Below are 20,742 nucleotides of genomic sequence, written 5' to 3' on the forward strand. Positions count from 1 at the left end.
CCATCTTACTATGGAGGTACTGGAAGGGGTTAATAGTTTTTCCCCTATGTTAATTTTCGAGGGGGTACCTTAAAGTCCCTCTCTCTAAAGTTTCTGGCTGGTGGCAGTGGTTACTAACGTAAATATTCGACCACGAATATTTCCCTATGGGATTTTCCCATTGTTCGAGGCTAACACTTTTTCTGACGGCCTCTAACATACCGCCGGTGCATTTTAATATTAACTTTGCTCCGGTAGGTTTTATTTGCCAGAACTTTAATAGAACTGCTTTCTCGTGTCTTTCTCTACGATCCTAACCCAGGTCGGGGATCCTTTGTTTGTCCGTTTGGCGGGCTTCTGCCCAGAAGCCCTCCTTCCGGCGCCACTGAGTCTGGGGTGGGTCCATTGTGTGGGAGGGGGAGTAGGACCCCTGGACAGAGTTGCACAGCAACTCAAGTCGCACTCTAACCTGATAGGCTGGAAGGTCTCCCGCCAAGAAGACCACTCCACTGTGTGAGTGACGGCTAGGCTGTATGAATGGGTCTCTTTCTGCATAAAAGCAGGGTCCTGAGGACTGGAGGAGCAAGACGTTGCCACTGGAACTACGGAATCAAAGGGGAGAGAAGCCACAGACATCTTCAGCATCTACACCACCGGTGAAGCCCTGCCGGATCGTCTCACCACTTTTCTTCCACACGACGAGAGGAGATCTTCATCGAAAGAGCCTTCTTCCCTTGAGCTGCTGGGAACAACCAGTTCGCCCATCGCTTCTCCGGACCTGCCTTGGTCGAATCGACAGTGCCCAGCACTTGGAGACCAGGTAGCCAGGCAGCTATCGACCCGGACCGCGATTAAAAGGAGCGTACCTTATAAACTTCGTTTGGCAGCACCGCGGCTGGTTTCATCCCTGGGTAGTGCAGTGACTCGAACCTTCCTCCACGACGAGAGCCTCTCCTCCTCTGCTGGATCCCTCGAACTGCAGGAACTACCAGGAACAACCGCCACCGCAGGAGCCACTTCTTCACGTTTAAGGTACATTGTTCCGCCAGGCCTCCCTTTCCCCGTGGTAGCCCTAAATGTGTTTTAAATCCTTGATCTACTTGTTGGGTTGGCCGCCCTCGCTCTTAATATTGTCTTTCACCTCGCATCTGCCTTTTCAATATTCGTTTACCAAAGACTTGACTGCAGCTACAAGAACATTTTTGCTCCTAAGCTCTTGGTCCTGTACCACTGACTCTGGCTCAGGCCCCTTGACTCTGGCTGATTCGTTAGATCTGCTCTCACTAGATTGATTTTCAATAAGAAATGTGTTGATAAACCTGAATCTTCTAAACCCCTCTTCCTTCCTACTGTTTTAACTTGTGGAGTGCCATTTTGCTCAGTTTTCATTCACTTATATTTCTGCTAAAGTGTCACTGTGCATTACTTGTTCACAAAACTTCAGGGAAGTGTTGCTAGGGAGTGTCTGAAGATATTTCGGTTTACCCTGTGCTTTCCCTCCCTTTCGTTAAATTGATAGAGTGCCATTTGTAGTTGGTTTTCACTGTGACGTTTTGCTCAGTTTTCATTCTACCGCAAACTTGTCTACAATTGAATAGGGAGTAGTATATACTTTTTCCTTGACTGAATTTAACTTACTTTATCAACTGTGATTTATGTGTTGAACTAGATGTGTATAAAATAAATATATTCTCTTTTTGATACACAGCTTTGGTCAGTGTTTCCTTGTTCCATAGTACTGTGATAACTATTGTGTAAACCCTGAATACTGCTCATCTCCCTCTTGAGATAAGTCTGACTGCTCAGCCACAGCTACCAACTAAATCTTTGTGGTACAGACTGATACCAAAGGGGATTTATTGCTCTCACCTGTAGTCCTAATCTGGTGTAGTGCTCCCTAAGGGAACTACACTGGATTCTGCCTAACACTGGGTGTCTGGATGGCACTACTTTCTTGAGATATTGGATGGATTGTATTTTCAAAATGACCGCCGTGGAGCTTCTTTTTATAGCGATAATTAATTTTCACCCATAGAATTTCCACGGACCGCCATGGTGGTAATGGTATTTATTTCTGCCATTTTTGGGAAGATTTTCTTCGTACCACAGAGTTTTCAGTGGTAACTCCGCTAGGTGGATTTACCGTTACCGCCATTTGGGTGTGCACACACCCACCAGGTTGTAATTCGGCGGTGAATCTGTGGCAATCCATGGCAGTAACGCAACATCCGCTACAGTTGATTTTCTGCAGATTTACTGCATAACTCGTAATGAGGCCGAGAGTGTCTAGTAGCCTATACACATTTGAAATGGTTGTACGTAACCTACTCTCCTCCTCTGAAGAAAGAAATGGTAAACTAGCAGAGTCTTCAAATTAAACTTCGGTGCGTGTCGACTTTGAAAGCGGTATTGATGGAGTGGTTATCGTGTCTGTAGACAACAAGTGTATATTTTTGAAATAACAGATCTTGGATATTGACCACTTGACAAACATAATTGTCAGTTTGCCACGGAGGAGAAAGCTCCAGAATATGAAAATAACTCAGAGTGAAATTTAGAGTTAAAGGAACACCAGTTAATAGTTGTGACACATCCATGATAGCACTGTCAGAATTTGTAGGAAATGCACCTGAAGTTAATGTTTTGTTACTTATATAGCGCTTACTTATTTATTCCATTTGTTACACGCCCAGACCCTTCGGTATCACGGCGAGGTTACTGACAGTTTTTTAGTATATAATTCAGTGGGGAACATTTGCAGAAAAATTACAGTCAGAATAGTCATAGCAAAGTGTTTACATACAATGAAAAATAGAAGCGTCACAGAGTATTTACAGGTGCTGAGGTAGTTGCATTATTCGTATTGGTTGAATAGCCAGGTTTTGAGTGACTTTTTGAAGCCCAGGAGGGATTCCTCTTTTTTAATGCTGAGTGGAAGGGAGTTCCAGTGTTTTGGAGCTAGGCATTGGAAGCTGCTGCCCCCCGCTCTAGATTTTCTGAAGCGAGGTGTGGCAAGAAGTAATAGATTATTGGATCTTAGAGATCTGGTGACTTCTATTTTTTGCAAGAACTTTGTTGAGGTAGGATGGACCTTTGTATTGATTACATTTAAATGTGATGCATAGTGTTTTGAAGATGATTCTGGCTGCTATGGGCAGCCAATGGTGATCTCTTCTGGTTTTGGAAATGTGATCTGATTTTCTAATTCCTAGGGCAGCCCGTAAGGCTTTATTTTGTATCAATTGGAGTTTTTTTAGATTGGTGCTGGAAGTGCGTAGCAGAAGGACATTGCAATAGTCTAATCGAGATAGTATCAGGGCTCTGGCCAATGTGATTCAGTTAGCAGGGGAGAGGAATTGCCTGCTAAGGGTGATTAGTTTAGCTGTGTAGGCGGTGGATGATGAGAGGTTACTGATGTGTTTAGTCATCGTGAGATTTGCGTCCAAGTAGAATCCTAGAGTTTTGACTTGCCTCAGTACTGGTATCATGGAGCCGTCAATGTTAATGGAGGCGTAGTCAGGATGTAGGGCTCCTATTTTAGATTTTGACCCGCCGATGAGAATCTCTGTCTTCTCATCGTTAATGCATAGACTATTTAGTGCCATCCAGTTTTGGATAATGGCGTAGATTTTGTTACGTTTCTGTGTTTTGGAGATAGTTCCCTGAGAGTGGAATGAGGATCTGGGTGTCATCTGCAAAATTTGTGTAAATGACACCCATATCATCTAGGGTAGAGAATAGAATTTTAGTGTAGGCATTATAGAGGGTAGGGGATAGGCAAGAGCCTTGAGGTACTCCAATAGGGACTGGAATGGGGTCAGTGGCTTCTTTGCCTATAGCGACTCTAGAGGTTTGTTCATCTAGAAACGATTTGATCCACAGGGTGGCGTTGGTGGAGAAGTTAAATCTTTAGCTAGGGTGGAGCAGAGTTTGTCGTGGTCAACGAGGGCGAACGCTGCAGACAGGTCTAATAGTAGGTGTATGCAACGTTGACCTGAATCACTGATGGAGTCCATCTGAATTTTAAGGTCCAGTAGGGCGGTTTCCTTGCTATGGTTAGGCCTGAAGCCAGATTGTCTAGACACTAGGAGTTGATATTGTTCCAGGTGTGTTTGGACTTGATTGTATGCTATTTTATCGAGGATTTTCAGAAGGAAGGAAACTGTTGCTATTGGACGGTAATTGGTGGGTATTGTGGGATCTAGAGTGTTTTTTTTTTAGAAGGGGAGTGACCCAGGCTTCTTTAATGTTGGCTGGGACCCGATTGGTGTTGAAGGAGGCATTAACAAAATTGGTAATAATGGGTGTGAGAGAGTGGACACATGATTTGACTATTTGGGCTAGGGCGGTATCTCCTTTGCAATTAGATGCTTTGAGTTTGGAGATGGTGTCCAAGACTTGGTCTTGGGAGACTGGAGTGAACGAGAAGATGGGGCTGGTATTCAAAATGGGATTAAGGATGAGGTTGTCATTGGAGTTTGGTGGCTAGTAGTTGCTTTTCTATTGATATTTTGGTTTGTAGGAGATTAATTTTGGCGGCTAGCGCATCTTGAATAGTGGTGCACTATTCTTTACTGGTATTTATGGCAGATGAGGTTGGTATGGGGTTTTCCAGTTCTCTCAAAATTGAGAAGAACTCTTTGGAGTCGGAGGTAGCGTTACTGATTCAGGCGTTATAAGCATTGTCTTTGCCGCTGATGATAGCTGTTTTGTAGTTTTTGTTTGCTAATTGAAAAGTGCTTTCAGTCTATATGGTGGGGTGTTTTCTGTGTGCATGTTGGAGGGCACGTTTCCTTCTCCTGAGTGCAACTAGTTCTTCGTTAAACCAGAAACATGACCGCTTCTCCGAGCGTTTGGTTTTGGTGGTTAGAGGGGCCACCGCATTAATGGTAGAGAGGCATTTTTGGTAAGTGTCTGCTAGAAGACATGGGTTGTTACTGGTAATAGACAAGGTGTCTTATGTTTTACTAATAATAGGGTTGAGATATTCCGGGGTGAGCTTGCGAAGATTTCTAGCTTCGTATGTGTTTGGGGCATTGAGTTTAGTGCATGTGGGTGTGTCAGAGATAATGGTGAATTGGACATTGTAGTGATCTGTCCAATCTAATGGACAGATGGAGTCAATAGTGACTGTGGTATTGAGAGTGAGGATCCAATCTAGGGTTCTTCCCTTAATATGGGTGGGAGTGTTCACTAGCTGAACAAAGATCATGTCCTTAAGGGCAGAGTCTAGGGCTTCAGCTTTGTAGTCTAGGCTGTCATTAAATCCTAAGTTAACATCACCGAGGATGATACATTTGGTGTTGGGTTTGAGGAGTGGGGTTAACACTAGAGGTATTTTTTTTTTAAATAATTATTTATTTGTTAACAACACTCCAAACATTACAAACGTTGAGGACATCCTCAATTAAGCTTCACATCATTAAATTACATGTTAAACATTTCGGTCCTCCCCTCTCCCACCCCCTTAACTCCTCGAGCCCCTGCTTCCATGTCACTGACATTGCTAATCTTCAGGCGTGTCTATTTCGGTTATCTCACCTGTGTCATCTCCACTATGGTCGGCCTGGGCGGGTCCCACCATCGAGGATACCAGTTGTCTCCATGCTATCAGGGGTCCCGTCTCCCCCCCCCCCTGCTGATTGCTTCGTACCAAGCGGCCGTTTCTGCCTCTGCCCACTTCATGAGGTCCGCCCACCACATCTCAATTCTAGGACGTTGGGCTGCCTTCCAGCACATTGCAATTCTCTGTTTGGCCAGGATGTAGGCCAGATCTTTCATCTTACTAATGTGCTTCAGGTTGCGTGGTCTGGTAAAACCCTCCAGCATGCATGCCCAAGCTGATTCTACATCCAACGTGATCCCTTTTTCCACTAGGCGTGTCTTCAGTTCTGTCCAAAATCTACCCACCTCCGGGCAAGCCCAAAACATGTGCAGCATCCCCGTGTCCTCCTCCCCGCACCGTGGCCATTTCTGTACCACCGGGCCTCCAAACCTGGCGATTTTTCTGGGGGTCATATATGCCCTATGAGTGACATATTACTGAATCTGCTGCAACCTCGCGTTTCGGGACACCTTGTGATACCTTTGAACTCTATCCCATTGCCCATCTGACATGGGTTCTCCCACCTCCTCTTCCCAGTCTCGCCTCAATTGAAGTAGCTCCTTGCCTACCTTAGTCCCTAGTAGCTCATATAATCGGGATATTTCGTGCCCACCCTCCGAAATATCATACATCGTCTCAATGGTTGCATCAGGTTGTTCCGCTAGCACTGCCTCAGGCCATTTCTCTCGCACCCGTCTGATAATTCTGGTATAAGTAATATGTTGGCCCTTATGCACCCCAGTGTCCTCCATTAATCTTGGAAAGTCCAGTGCCACCCCCTCCTGCCATAAATCGCAGAGGGTTGCCAGGCTCATTGGTTCCCAATATCTGCGGATCCCTTTGATCATTTGTGTTTCCTCCCCGCAAAGCGCCACTAACGGGACCTGCAGGGAGAATGGGGTCGGGTTTCCCAACATTTGCCCTGTTTTGCGCCATATCTCCCATCCCAGCACCAGCAGTCTCGCCATTCCCAGCACCTTGGATTTAGGCAACCGCACCGTCTCTCTCAGAAAGAAAGAGGAGGGTCCTTGTACAATAGCCTGGCTTCAGCCGTTTCTTCTTCGGACAACCACCTGGCCACATATTGAAGCTGTTGCGCCAAATAGTATAAATCAAAGTTTGGTAGGTTTATAGCCCCCCTATCACACAAGTTTTGTAGTTTCCACAGGGCCACCCTGTTTCTGGAGTTGTGCCATATGAAACCCCTATATAGGCTGTGGAGTTTCACAAAAAAGCGTTTGGGGATCGCGTACAGGATATTTACAAAAAATGTAACAATCTGGGGAGTACCATCATCTTGATCAAAGCCGCCCTGTCCATCATGGCCAGGGGTAGCCTGGACCAAAACCCCATGCTATTCTTGATACCTTCAACTGCCTTTTCCGTATTGGGTTTGTGTTCCTTTTCCGTTGTGTGGTAAATATCAATTCCCAAATATCGGAACGTCTCGGTCTGCCAGGGTATCAGCAGGACCGGTAGGCTCCGCGGCAGGGTCCGTCGATATCTCCCCAGGGGGAACATGCTTGATTTCTTTGGGTTTACTGCTATGCCAGAGAGGGTGGCGTAATGCTCCATCACCTCTAGGACATATTGCAAATTCTCCTCTGGGAAGCGCAAATATAGGAGTATATCATCGGCGTACAATAATATGAGATGCGAACCCTCCGCAGTATGGATCCCTATCTGCCCGTACTGCTGTCTAAGGCAGACCACCAGTGGTTCCAACGCGAGGATATACAGCATGGGCAACCAGGGCAAGCCCTGTCTGGTACCCCTGCTGAGTTGCCATTTGTCTGAAATTGTTGCACTCGTTTTGACCCTAGCAATTGGCGTACTAGATAACATTTTGACCCACCTCAGATATGCCAGCCCCATCCCATAGTCCCTCAGGACCGCCAGCAACCAAGGCCATCTCACTGAGTCGAAGGCCTTTATAGCATCCAGCGAGACTATTGCCAATTCGCCGGGGTCCTTTTCAGTTTGATCAATAATGTGGTGGAGTCTCCTATGATTGTCGGTTATGTTCCTGCCAGGAACGTAGCCTGTTTGATCGGGATGTATCAATTTACCGATGACTCACTTGAGCCTGTTTGCCAGCGCCGCTGTGAGGATTTTGCCATCTTGATTGAGCATCGATGGGGATCTATATGACCCACAATCTGCGCTTGGTTTACCCGGTTTAAGGAGCGGGATGACCACCGCCTCCCGTAGGGACTCCGGCAGCCTACCATGCTCAAACGCCTCATTAAGCATGGCCAGCAGCGGGGGAGCACCTCTTGCTTGTATGTTTTATAATATTTTCTGGGGAGCCCGTCCGACCCCGGGGCTTTGCACGTGGGTAGGTGCTGGATCACTATCTCTAATTCTTCTAGTGTGATTGGGACGTCCAGGTCCTCCCGCTCATCCAATTTAGGCAAGCCTATATCTTCTAGTGTTTCCTGTAGCTCTAGATCCATCTTTTCCCCTGCGTCCCCGTAAAGACATTTGTAGTATCTAAGGAACCCTTCATTCACTCCCTCTTGGGTATCCCAGATCTGCCCTTCATCCTCTTTGACCTCCTGATCACTGGTCGTGGTGTTTCATTTTTGTATAAGCAAGCCAGTAGCCTGCCCGGCTTGTCTCCCCCTGCATGTTGTCTTTCGACGTATTTTTTATAACTCGGCTTACATAATCTGTCCCAATGCTCCCTGCTAGCTTGTTGTAGCTGCTTCACCCATTCCTCCTCCTCCTGTGAGGTGCCTCCCTTACGCATTATGCCTTCCAGCTCCTTCTTGTTTTATCTATACGTTTTCGGATTTTCCTTTTCTTTTCTATTCTGCTTTTAATGTGTGTAAAACGTTTTAGGGGAACCCATAACCCCTAGAGCCTCACTAGCAGACTTACCTTCCCTTTACAGCAGGATATCCTCCACACAAGCAGCCTGTTCAGCTTCTCCCTGGACACCGTTTCAAAATGGCCACCAGGGCTCCTATAGGTTTAACCCAGCCCCTTCATCCTCATTCTGACTATCAGAAAGTGAGAGAGCCCAGTCAATGCAGACCATCAGCCCTAGGAAGGGCCCTGTTGCTATATAAGCCAGGCGGCCCATTTCAGAGTGCTTACTGGCAGGAGCAGGGGACTCCTGTTTAGAGAAGTTTGGAGAGGGACGGTTGCTGGAGAGGAGAGATGCTGCAGAGACTTTGCAGGACACGCCTAGGTCAAGTCTCCAGAGGGAAGCTGGAGAAGTGGCAGAAGAGAGGAGGATGTGATCTTTACAGAAGTAAGGACAGCGGTAAGAGGGGAGAGAGAAAAAGTGGGAAAGAGCGATGAAGTAAATTAAAGAGCAGAGTGAATGTCTGTAGTAGTAGCAGGGGAAAGTATTGAGAAGGCAACATGTGGCGTGCAGTAGTATGAACAGTGGAAAAGAAGGTGAAAGTAAAACCAGGAGTGTAGTGGCAGGAGGAGATGAGAGGAAATGGAAGAAGGGGGGGGATAAAACCCAGAGTGGGGTTGATGGAAGGAGTGAAATTAGAAGGATGGATAGGGGAAGTAAACCCACAATGGAGCGGAATGTAGAAACAGGCCAAAGTGGTAGTAAGGCGACAGTAACAGATCAGCAGGGGGTAAGCGGGAGTGAGGAGACTGAGGATGACACATCTTCAGAGGAGGAGAGTGAAGATGATGGGGCAAGGATTAACTAGTATTGGAAGAGAAAGAATAAAGCAATAAAGAGAAGAGGTGGGATTTTATAAATATATTGAAAAAAGGAGACAGAAGCAAGATAGTAAGCTAGAGGTTTGAGGATCCGGAGGGCCTGGACATGTCCGATAGGTGGCAGGAGGTTCCAGCTAGGATTAGGGAGCCTAGAGACAGATCAGAGAGGAGCTAGGAAGAAAAGAGTCAGGAAGGAGGGTTAGTAGGGATTGGTTCTTCTGTCTCTCTCCTGGCTGAACCCATCAATATCTGGAAGAGAACCTAGAGGGTCTTGCAGTATATCGAGGACTGGCTTAGTCTTGAGGTACGGTACTTCGAAAAAGCCAGCACCTAGGCTCAAAAGAGCAGAAGAGGAGCTTGGTACAATCTGGAGTGTGTATTAATACGGAGGAATGAGATAACTCCTCTGGGACTTTGGAACAGTGACGGCTGAGACTCGAAAACCTGAACCACTCAGACGGAGATTGATAAAGACTCAGTGAGAGTCATTAGTGAAAGAAGGCCATCCTACGTTTTGTTATTTCTTCTGTTTATATTTTAAGTTGGCCCAACCTTCTATTATACAGTCCCTAATGGCATACTTATTGGCCCCAAAATGTCCAATCTGTGACTGCATATATAATTTTCTCCTAGTCTGTAGTCCCCCATTTACACTTAAAACTGCCCTTTCCAACTACATACCCACTCTCTAAATGTCTTCCGAAGTACCCACCTAGTGCCATAGAATTGGGGACTTGAAGCCTGTAATCTAGTGAAGAGTGCGGGGCAGGCACTAGTATACTTTTTAACTTTCTTTTTAACATTCACTAGTCTGTGCTAAAGGGTTTTCTGTTTCTGATACCGGCATCCCAAGAGTGAAGGGATGGAAGGAATAGGAGAATGTTGGTCACTAATAACATTTGCTTTACCTGTGAAGTAGTGTCTTGCAAACTCAAGGCAATTGTTTGCCCCATACGCTATCTTGTGAAGCACATGCAGGCTCAGAGTGAGTGAAAACTTGTAACTCCATGGTATCCTTGCAGTGGAAGGACCCAGCAGTCCCAAGCCCTTGTTTTGATCTGGATTTTCATTGCAAAAGTGACGCAGCTTTTAGCTGTGTCACTTTTACGCTCCACATGTATTTTGGTATAGCATTTGACGACCTTTGACAGCAAAAGGCTGTGATGTTCTTAACTACCCGAAGGTGTGCAGGTCAGCACGCAAAGAGCCATGCCCTACTTTCAAACGGACTCTTATAATGTTGTTCCTACAAATGCCACATAGTATCCTCATACTTTACTTTGCTGACAGGAGTCACGAAAGGTTGAGTGTTTTTTGTATGACTATTGTCAATGCATTTGTTCTAGCTTGACAATAAACCTAAATCCTCTTCTATTTTACTGTTGCTACTGGATCGGTCTCAGCCCTCACGTTGATATGCTTTTTTCTAGGTTGTGGACTACCTGCAGACAGACCTTGGTGTAGAGGTACAGAGCGTGGAAATAAAAAAAATGAGATACTCTTTCCAGATCTGGTCTGCCATGATGAACTCAAAGGATGCTAATGGTCAGGTGCGTTCATAGTGGCCTTTGGGTGAGTTTTTGTGTGGCTGTTTCGGGCAGTGTTTGTGGCTTTCTCGGGAGCTACCGGGCTTATGAACTCAGAGAAGAAATAAACAACTTGCAATTGAGACATTACATGCTGGAAATTAAATATAGGTGTAATAACCTGGTTGTGGCTTTCTCTTGAACATATTACACCATCTATGAGCTTCCAAAGACAAGACATTGGAAATAGATTGGATAATCAACTTGGGCAACTCCCTAAGGGATGCCGATAATAACGTTGGAGGCAGACGGTCAGTCTGTTAATGGCCTGTCGTCTCGAGCTATTGACTCGAGCAACAATAGCCCAAGTTCCCTGCAAGGTGATAGGTTAATGAGAATTGACAGCAGGATGACCACTAAAGCCAGTAGAACTTGCCTTAAAACGAACAGAATCTTGAACATGCAAAACACCATTATCTGCATGTTGGGTATTTCTGAGCTCAAGAGGTGTAGAAACCTTTCGAATCACATAACGGAAAAGAGCCTGGAGGGACTCTTGGGGATTCATAACAGATGTCGAGCGTGCGTAGCTTCACCAGTCTCCTGGATAAGCCATGACTGCCAAAGAGTGAGCTAGAAATGGCGAGTGGGAATCTTAGGAATGGATAAAAGAGTACCCAAATTGCTGTGGAAAGTAACATTGCCAAAAATTAGTACTGCATAGAGAAGCTGCAAGCAAAGTGTTGAAAATCAATTCATAAGCAGACAATTGAGAAGATGTGTCATTGCAGGCCAACATTATCATATCATTTTTCCGGCAGAATCCGCTTTTACCTTGCGCCTCCAGAATTTTAAACTGTCTCTTGTATTTCATTTGCAGGCAGCACGGGCATTTACAGATCTGATGGCTGATCATGGGAAGGAGGTGTGGCCGATGTGGGAACTGCTAAAATGGCCGCTCGGACTGTCGGTGCACACCATACCGGCCATTGGTACGTGACAATGAACTCACTGGGTAGGGCCCTGCTCTTCATTTTTTTGAGTAGAGGAAAATGGCGAAAAAAATGGTGTTTAAGGAAGATGGCTGCCAAAGGAAGATGGCTGCCATTTATGATGTTGCTTGTTGCCTTTTGCCAGAGTTAGGAAGGAGTTGCCTGTGAGTTGTCGTGCCAGTCACATGATGTGAATCGTCAAGGCATCATCGGTGTCTTGCAACAGAAGGAAAATGCAGATTCTATTGAGCAGAGTTGTCTGGTACATGTAGTGACAAGTCTGATCTGAGTCAGGCAGGATTTCCCTCCTCACTAAGTGGAAGAAAAGGCGGACGATAGAGGATGACCCCACGGTCAGTGGGAGGCCCCTTCACTTACAGAGGTGTGCGGGCGTCCTTACAGTAGAAGTAGCAGTGGACCTCCCCTGAGTGAGAGATGGAGGCCATCACATCTAGCAGCCGCCCTGCTGAGTTGTAAGCCAGGCAAACTTTTTTTTTTTTTTTAATAACGCTGTTTATTTGAATTTAAACAGCACAACAGCAACATGGATATAAACATAGGCATTCATCAGAGAAACAAGGCAATATTGACAACGGCAAAGGCGATGTGGGGTCTAGGGGCCATGACACAACCGCAAGACGGGTAGTTGCTGGCAATACTCGTAACGTTTTGTGTTCTCAAGTCATGGGGAGGGTGGAGGGGAAGAGTAGAAAAGGTGGGGAGGGGGGAGGGAAATAGGAAGGGGTGGAATTCAGGGAGCATCGAGCCATTCACCCCATATCTTTTCAAATTTACGGGGGTAACACCGCGCATTATAGATTTGGCGCTCCAAAGCTGCACATCTGTTTAGTTAACGGTTCAGGTTTAATAGGTCTGCGGAGCCCCAGTTAGCAGCCACAAGCCTTTTTTCCACCCTCAGCGCAACCGCCAAAAACATTTTTTTATACTTTGTCAAATCCACCTCTGCCCAAATTCCCAGCAGTGTCATTTTGGGGTCTTTAGGAATTGGCGTCGCCAGGACGGTAGAGATCGTATTAATGCAGTCCCCCCAGAAAACTTGTAATACTTGACAGTCCCAGATCATGTGGTAGAAGGTGGCCGGCTCTCGCTTGCATCTAATGCATGTCCCATCCTCGGCCCCCCCATCTGACCATGGCTGTGCGAGAGTAGTAAGAGCGGTGGAGGATTCTAAGCTGTAGTAGGCTGAGCTTGGCTTCTATCCCAATCTCTCGGGGGGACATTAATGCGTCTATCCAGTCTTCTGGTTCCAGTTCACCTAAGTCTCTTTCCCACCTTTCCTTGAGCCGATCTAATTGTTTAGCCCCGAAGGAGTTGAGGGCCTGATAAAGGGTGGAGGTGACCTTGGAGAAAATTCGGAGGCAAACTTTTTATCTGAATGGGATGTGAAGAGCCCAACTTGATCGCTCTGGGAGGGGTCTCCCGGCTGATGTAGAAAGAACCTACTTCTGATTGGGACGCTGAGAGCACTTTGGGTCTGTGTTGAAGCCCAAGAGACCCCTTGCTCAGAGAAAAGTAGGTAGGCCCTCTCACCGAGTTGGAGGTCCACGTGCCTGATCAGTACATTTGGCATTCCCTCCCCTAGTAGGAGACCTATTGGGAGTGGTCTGGCACCCCTTGATGAATGGGTGACTGAGTTATGAGAGTTCTTCTTTAGGTCTTTGTGACATTGAGACCAATGTCCCCCATCTTTTGTCGCCTCTATAATCCTTTATATCCTTTAACCGTCCTGAACAGAGACTGCCACCTAGGCATGTATGCTGTTCATGCACCTAGTCAAATCATGTATATGGACCTAGGCAAATCCTATACAAACTCCAAGGCATATATGCTGTAAATACACATGGTTCTATTGTTACGCTCACCTGGTATCCACAGGGACGCCACCCAGCCGGGTTACTCGCTGGTATGCTTCTCAGCTTTGCCCTGATGTGGTCTGCGGGGAAGGTTCTGCCTGAAAATACAGGAGGACTGTGTTCAAGACGGACCGACTGAGGTAAGTATCCTCTCTCCACCCCCGTATGATTTCAGTCCCTCTGGCGCCCTCTCCTCACCTTGTGGTAGAATTAGGCATGCTCTCCGTCCTGCCTTCTTTGCAGGGGCACGTTGTCTTTCATAGGCGAGTGCGGTCCATTTACTTCACTGATGCCGGCCCGTTTGATATTGTTCAGGTAGGTCTTATTGCTGTTCTTTAGTTTTGTTGCTATACTGTATGCCTTTCTTTGTTTAAAATGTGTCTTTTTTCTCCCTTAGGTATGCAGAGCTTCAGCGCGGCGAACTGGCTTGGCTGAGCCCCGCTGGCAAATGATGGCTCATTAAGAGCGCTATGATGCGGTAAGTAAGCGCTATGCGCAGCGCTGCGTAAATCTTGCCTTTGCTAACCTGTGTTTTCCTTCCTTGTAGGTCGCAGTGTTCTTCAGCACAAGTGGAATGTCCGGAGTGGTGCCAGCCTAGAGGCGCCCAGCCAGGTAAGCCTTTTGAGCAGTTCGTAATTTGTAAATGTCTCTAATGCTTTCTTTAATGTTACCTCTATCTTCCTCTTTCAGGTCGTTCTGTCCGGGAGGCGTGCAGATTCGAGGAAGCTGTTTTCAGTAGCTGTGAGTGTTTAAAGATGAAGACTGCAGGTAAGATGCTGCTGCTAATGATGTTCCTTTTGTTTCCTTGCAGGTTCTGCTTCTCCGAGGTTCGAGGGAATAGCTGGACACGGTCAGCGTCACGTTGCAAGCTGCACAGGAACGTGAAGCGTGCTGTCTTGCTCGGGTGTGGTTTAAATAGCCCCAACAAAATAGTCCAGGTAAAGTAGTCCCAGGCTACCACACCCAAAACACTAGACCGCATAGCTTGGTTCTTATGAGCCAAGCTATGTGGATGCCTCCATGTTGGCTGACAATACAATAAAGTAGTTCCCAAGTACATTGTTTATTCATGGTGTATGAGCCTGGCGCCATAGGTGCCAGGACTGGCCCCATGAGGGCTTTTGAAGAGGATGCCAGGCTCTAGAGGCCCGAGTCCTGACTCCACCTGGCCAATGGACTAGCCAGAGGGGGTTTTGGGAGAGGGTCGTGACATCTATCCTGTAAAGGCATATGTTGTTTTCTCTGCAGCATACTCGTACTCGTTTTGGCTGACTACTTTACCACACAAGCACCAGAGACTTGATAATACAAGCCGGTAAGATACCTCAGCGGGTTGGGTGCTCCATACTGCGATTTATTTGTGTTCTGCAGGTCGCTGGTTCGAATCCTAGGAAGGCCAACTGAGCCTTTTATCTTTCCAGAGGTCAATAAATGAGTACCAACTCCGGTTGGGTGATATTGTATGTCTATATGTTCTATTTGAAGCGCTTAGGTGTAAGCGCTTTATAAATACCACACCATTATCATTACAATCCAAAACTTCACAATGATCAAAACATTCTTATTTTCTCAAATCCAGATAGAATTAAAAAGGCATTTCAAAATAGGATTTAATTGTTTACAATGACCACAGTATAATAGGTATTAAAATGTAATTGTGTTTGGTATTACTAGTAGTTTAAAAAAATAATTAGGCTTTGTGAGGGGTCAGCAATGCGAGACGGACACTTCGGTATAGTTTTCTCACAAGTAACCATTTTATTAAATGAAAAGGGGTGAGACAAACGCCTATCTTTCCCTAACCTAACAAGGATTTCCCTGCCTAACAAACTAAGGCTGAAATAAAATGACCTAATGTCCCAAAGTATCTGTCCCTCACACTTATACAGATACATTTAAAACTCGTTCACGGTGTTGCGCTTATCCTACAAGTAATTTACCACACACATTGGTTAGTAATCATTAACATAGAAAATTGATCTTCAGTCTGAATGTATTAGTTGCTAAATACTTATTTCTAGCCAACACGTGTTTTGACCTTTGGTCGTCTTCAAGGCATTACTCTATACATTCAAGCTTGTATTCCTCATCTAGTGTCCTATGACTGGACTCTCAATTTCCCTTAGTTCAATGTTCGATATTAGTTCTTCATTCGTTGTAAAGACTACTCTTTACATAGTCATCAAGTTTGTGAATGATTGATATTAGCATCTATTTAAATTCCAATTCTCGCGATCGGAGCGTTATCCTGGTCGGATACAGCGTTCCGCGTGGCAATCTTTCAAAAGATTCGAAAGGTTGACTCATGTGTTGGCAAGTTCTAAGAATTTAGCAACTAATACATTCAGATTGAAGATGAATTTTCTATGTTAATGATTATTAACCAAAGTTTGTGGTAAATTACTTGTAGGATAAGTGCAAATCCGTGAAAGTGTTTTGGATTTAGTTGTATGTTAAGAGATCGACTCTTCACTGGTCTGCAGCTATCTTTTCAGCCATATGAATTAGCAACTTAAGCACTTCCGCTGACCAGTTTGCCCCAAAATATTTACCTCACACTAATACATGAAACAAAATTATACAGGTATTATTTGGCTGTTCAAACTTGTCAAAATAACATATAGATTCAAACGCAAAAAAGGTTATCAACAGAAATCCTTGTGACCAGTGTTGGATCCCCTTACCCTGGATGAATTCAGGATTTTCCAAATCAAAGTTCAGTTTTGGAAAGATTCTGTTCGCTAGCCAAGTTCCACTCATACTATGATACAAAGTTCTTTTCATTCAATATGTCTTCTACTTGTAAAAGTGTCTCTCTTGGTCCCAAAGGTTTGATCAAACTTAAATTCTCATTTATGGAGGATTAGGCCTTTGAATAGACTGGATTGGGAAGATATTTTACCAGACCACTTTGAGGTTGGAATTCCCAAACATCTACAGCTGTGGCAAGAGGCTCTTGTGATTTTTGCTTTTTCCCTAGGCCTCATCAGGGATGCAAATATGATAGATGTACAGATATACTCCTGAGAGATTGGAAGCCTATTGGGGTCTGGGTAAATACACAAAGTACCTGGTTATGTCCTGTGTGAGTTTTCCCGCAAAGCCGCAGGAATAACAGAGGAATTGAAGCCATTTTTCACATTCTAAGGGTTTATTTAGTAAACATAAGCCCTTAGGCTTTATGGAAAGTTGGGGTTAAAGCACAGCAAATGAAGCTAAACAATCTTTCTTATCGGACGGCAGTCCTTCTCTCTCTTACTTCGTGTCTGCTTCCTTGGTGCATGTCACAATGTTACCCAGTGTCTTTGGGGTTGTAAGTGCCCAGCACTTCTTTCTTGGATACTATGTTTTCCTTGTCAGGAAGCTGTACATCTGCCTCTTGTCTTGCGTGTCTGAGTGCGGGCCGACACCAAACATCTTATGTCTGGTCACCTGACTAACCTTCCTATTGATCCCCAGACTTGAGAAGTGGACCTTGTAACAGCTTCTATTAGCAAGTATTTCTTCTCACTTCCTTGGGTTTTTTGTCAGGCTATGATATTGTTACTTACCAGCCACAGGCCGCCCTCCTCGGCCAAAGTCTCCTATTCAGTGGTTGGAGTTGTTTGTAAAACTCTTCAGCTCTTGCTGACTCCCAGGTCTCTCCCATTGTCTTAGATGTAGCCATCAGCAGGCTTTCAGCTGCCTCCTCTTCTCTACATCTAGTCTCCCTGTGTGTGGGTTCCAACTCTCCACAAGCTTATAAGGACCTCTTCTTTGTCCTGTCTCTTCCAAGGTCTAGAGTACAGCTCTATGGCCTCCTTTTCAATCTGGTCTCCCGCAATGTCTGGCGTATTGCTGGCAGGAAGCTATCAGATCACTATTCTCAGTCTGGTCTCCCAGCGTTTGTGGCATAGCTGCACGCAGGTTCTGCCTCTCACTCTCAGCTCTGTTGCACAGTCTCTCATCCTCCCTCCAGGGACTTATTCTGTTTTGCTGCTGATTGCCTTGCTCATTCAATAATGATTGGTTTTTCCCTATCTTATTTGATCGTGATTGGGCAGTTCATCTTTTTCGAATTCTTCCCCATGTGTTTTCCGTCCATTCCCGATCCTCCCCAGGTGGTCCCAATTACTCTTTTCAAGTTGAGTATTCATTACAATTGGTGTTGCTGCTGCAATCCCTGAGATTTGAAAGCCTCAGATGAAACTTTAAAGTCGGCAGTAAGCATGGTTTGGGCAGCACAGCCCCACTGTGTGGCTTAGTAGCCTCCTGGTACCACCCTTGTATTTTTCATGGTGGCTCAAGGAATCGATAAGTGATGCGTTCAGTGCGGTACCACTGTGTGGAGCAGTAGCCTCCTGGTTTTCATGGTTGCTCGGGGAATCAGTGAGTGGTGCGTGCTTCACGGTGCCACTGTGTCGAGTAGTAGCCTCCTGCTGTCTCCCTTGGGTTTTTCATGGTTGCTTGGGGAATCAGCGATAGGTGCTGGCCTTCCTCCACAGGATCACAGAGGAAAAACCCTTATTCCTGCAGATGTGTTCTTTAGCTTCTCCATTAGCCACGGCAGCAGCTCTCAGACCTTTCTTTGAGAGAGGGTAACTTTGGGCAGTGAGTCATGGGCAGTTATTTCAGTCCCGTATCCATGAGAACTAACGTAGTATAAACAATCCTTTTCACAGTATTCCTCTCAAATCACAGAGGGCAGGATGGTCTGGGATTTAGACAGTTCCTTCTGGTGGCCTGGTAGTGTACAGAAACAGTGGCGTGGTGTTTGGGCAAGATGTACCTGGCCAACTCCAATGGGACCGCAACCTCTGTATCTATGGCTTGTGTATCTTGACAGAACGTCTGCACATTTCTTTCAGAGGCACCCATGTCAGACAAAGTGCTGAGAAGGGACTCTTGGTAAGACCCCATCTACTGTCTCCAGTAAACGCTTCTCTCTGAACGAGAGTACCATCAGCAACCCAAGACATGTGTTTTGGCCTTGCTGGGCCTCCTCAGTGAGGAGAGGCTGAGCCTCTCTAAGGCACAGGGTACAAGGGGTTCATGCCTGGATTACCTTTTGGTTACTTAGGGTGAAACCCCACGTTTTGCAAAATTAACAGTGTGTGGATGGCGTGCAGCTGGTTTAACAGCATTAGTATTCCAGTGTGGTAGCCGTTGTCATACTGATGCATTTCTCTAAAGGCTTACTCTCAACCAATTTCCTTTGGGCCCCTGTCTGTTGTAAGGCAGACTTAAAATAGCTGGTGTGCTCACTCTGGGCCCATTCCTGAATGCTCTGTATCATTTTAGACAAGTTAAGGCTGGAGCATGCCTCAGATAGCCCCACTACACAAACTGTGTGGGTGGACCTGAGTGTTGGGTGGTTTTTGGAGATGCCTGATTGCATGGCTGCCAACACTTTTATGTCTCTGCCTTATGTGATTGGAGGGATGAGTTAGGCTACAGAGTGTTTGGATATATCTGGGGTAGACAGCAAACCTTGCTCAAGTTGGCTAGGCTTACTGTATCACTTCAATCCCGTAGGTGATTTTGGGTACCACTTTGCCTTCATAACATTTTAGCAAAGAGGTCAATGAATATCTACAGCACTTCATTTTTATCCTAATCATCTGTGAGGCCAAATGGCTGTATGCATTAACCAGTCAAAGTGTTTACTCCTGCTTTGTTCCCCGAGGATAGGAAACCACAGGTATACAATGCTCTCAACTGCCTCCAGAACTTCCAAATTTAAATGACAAGAAAAGATCTCTCCACTACGTCGCTTGGCTATTGTTAATATCTTAGTCTTAGAGAAGTTGATTTTTAGGGAATTTGTAGCTGCGTAATCTGCAAATGCCAAGATTAGTCTCTGCAGACCTATAGGTGTCGGATCAGAAAGTAAGACATCGTCTGCGCATGACAAATAGAATATATGAGCGGGATCTGTCTGTGGAGAGGCCAATGATTTACCATTAAGATGCTCTTTTACATCTGACATATATAAATTAAAGTGGCACTTTAGTAATGTGTAAGGGTTGTAAGGTAAGTGTTGTAAAGTGACTTCCAGGCTTCTTGGGATTACTTATATGTTTATTACAAGTACTTAAGTCACAGTTACATGAAGTTATATACATAAGTATACAGGACATAACACTGGCTCCCATCACCCAGGCTGGGGAGCTCTAACTGGCTGGGTGTGGAATCCTTGGGTAAACATTCCGACATTCACAAGGCAACACTCCAACATGACATCACCAGCTTTCACATGCAGAGACAAGCACATCACAACACATCTCCTTCCTTTACTGATAAACATTACAAACACACTCAGGCACGATATAACACATCTCCTTCCTTTACTGATTCACAATGCACCCACACAGATACATCAAATAGACACAACATATCTCCCTTCTTCTCAAACATCAACACACACGGACAAGCACACCACAGCATATTCCCCTCCTTTCCACATCCATCACCAGCAAGGGGAATATCAATTCTTAGGGACACTCTCCCTACTTCTGTAGGCCACTAACCCTACACACCCACCTACACCTTCAAGCATCTGGGGTGATATCTCCAATCACACTGGTGGATATGCTACCTCCAAATACTCTAGCAGATTCTCTACACGCTACCTCAAAATACTCTTGCGGAAGCGCTACCTCCAATCACACTGGCGGAGGCGCTACCTCCAATTACTCAGGCAGAGGCGCTACCTCCAAATACTCTGGCAGGGCGCTACCAAATGACACAAGCAGAAGCGCTACCTCCAAATACTCTGGCGGAGACGCTACCTCCAATCACACAGGCGGAGGTGCTACCTCCAACTACTCTGGTGGAGGCGCTACCTCCTATTACACTGGCGGAGGCGCTACCTCCAACTACACTGTCGGAGGCACCACTTCCAATTACACTGGCGGAGGCACTATCTCCAAATACTCTGGCGGAGGCACTACCTCCAATCACACTGGCGGAGGCGCTACCTCCAACTACTCTGGCGAAGGCGCTACCTCCTATTACTCTGGCAGAGGCGCTACCTCCTATTACTCTGGCAGAGGCGCTACCTCCAATTTCTCTGGCGGAGGCGTTACCTCAAA

The 20,742-nt window shown here is 45.8% G+C and overlaps 1 protein-coding gene across 1 annotated transcript in view; it reads left to right on the forward strand.

Moving 5' to 3' along the window:
* The window catches only part of FAAH2 (fatty acid amide hydrolase 2), a 309,532-nt gene that overhangs the window by 268,578 nt on the left and 20,212 nt on the right, over positions 1–20,742 (forward strand). The window contains exons 8-9 of the mRNA XM_069648990.1: positions 10,708–10,827; positions 11,684–11,795. Coding sequence (XP_069505091.1) covers positions 10,708–10,827; positions 11,684–11,795 — 232 coding nt within the window. The remainder of the gene's footprint in view (positions 1–10,707; positions 10,828–11,683; positions 11,796–20,742) is intronic.

This window comes from Ambystoma mexicanum, chromosome 2q, assembly GCF_040938575.1.
Source record: "Ambystoma mexicanum isolate Mex_15411 chromosome 2q, UKY_AmexF1_1, whole genome shotgun sequence".
Classification (NCBI taxonomy): Eukaryota; Metazoa; Chordata; class Amphibia; order Caudata; family Ambystomatidae; genus Ambystoma; species Ambystoma mexicanum.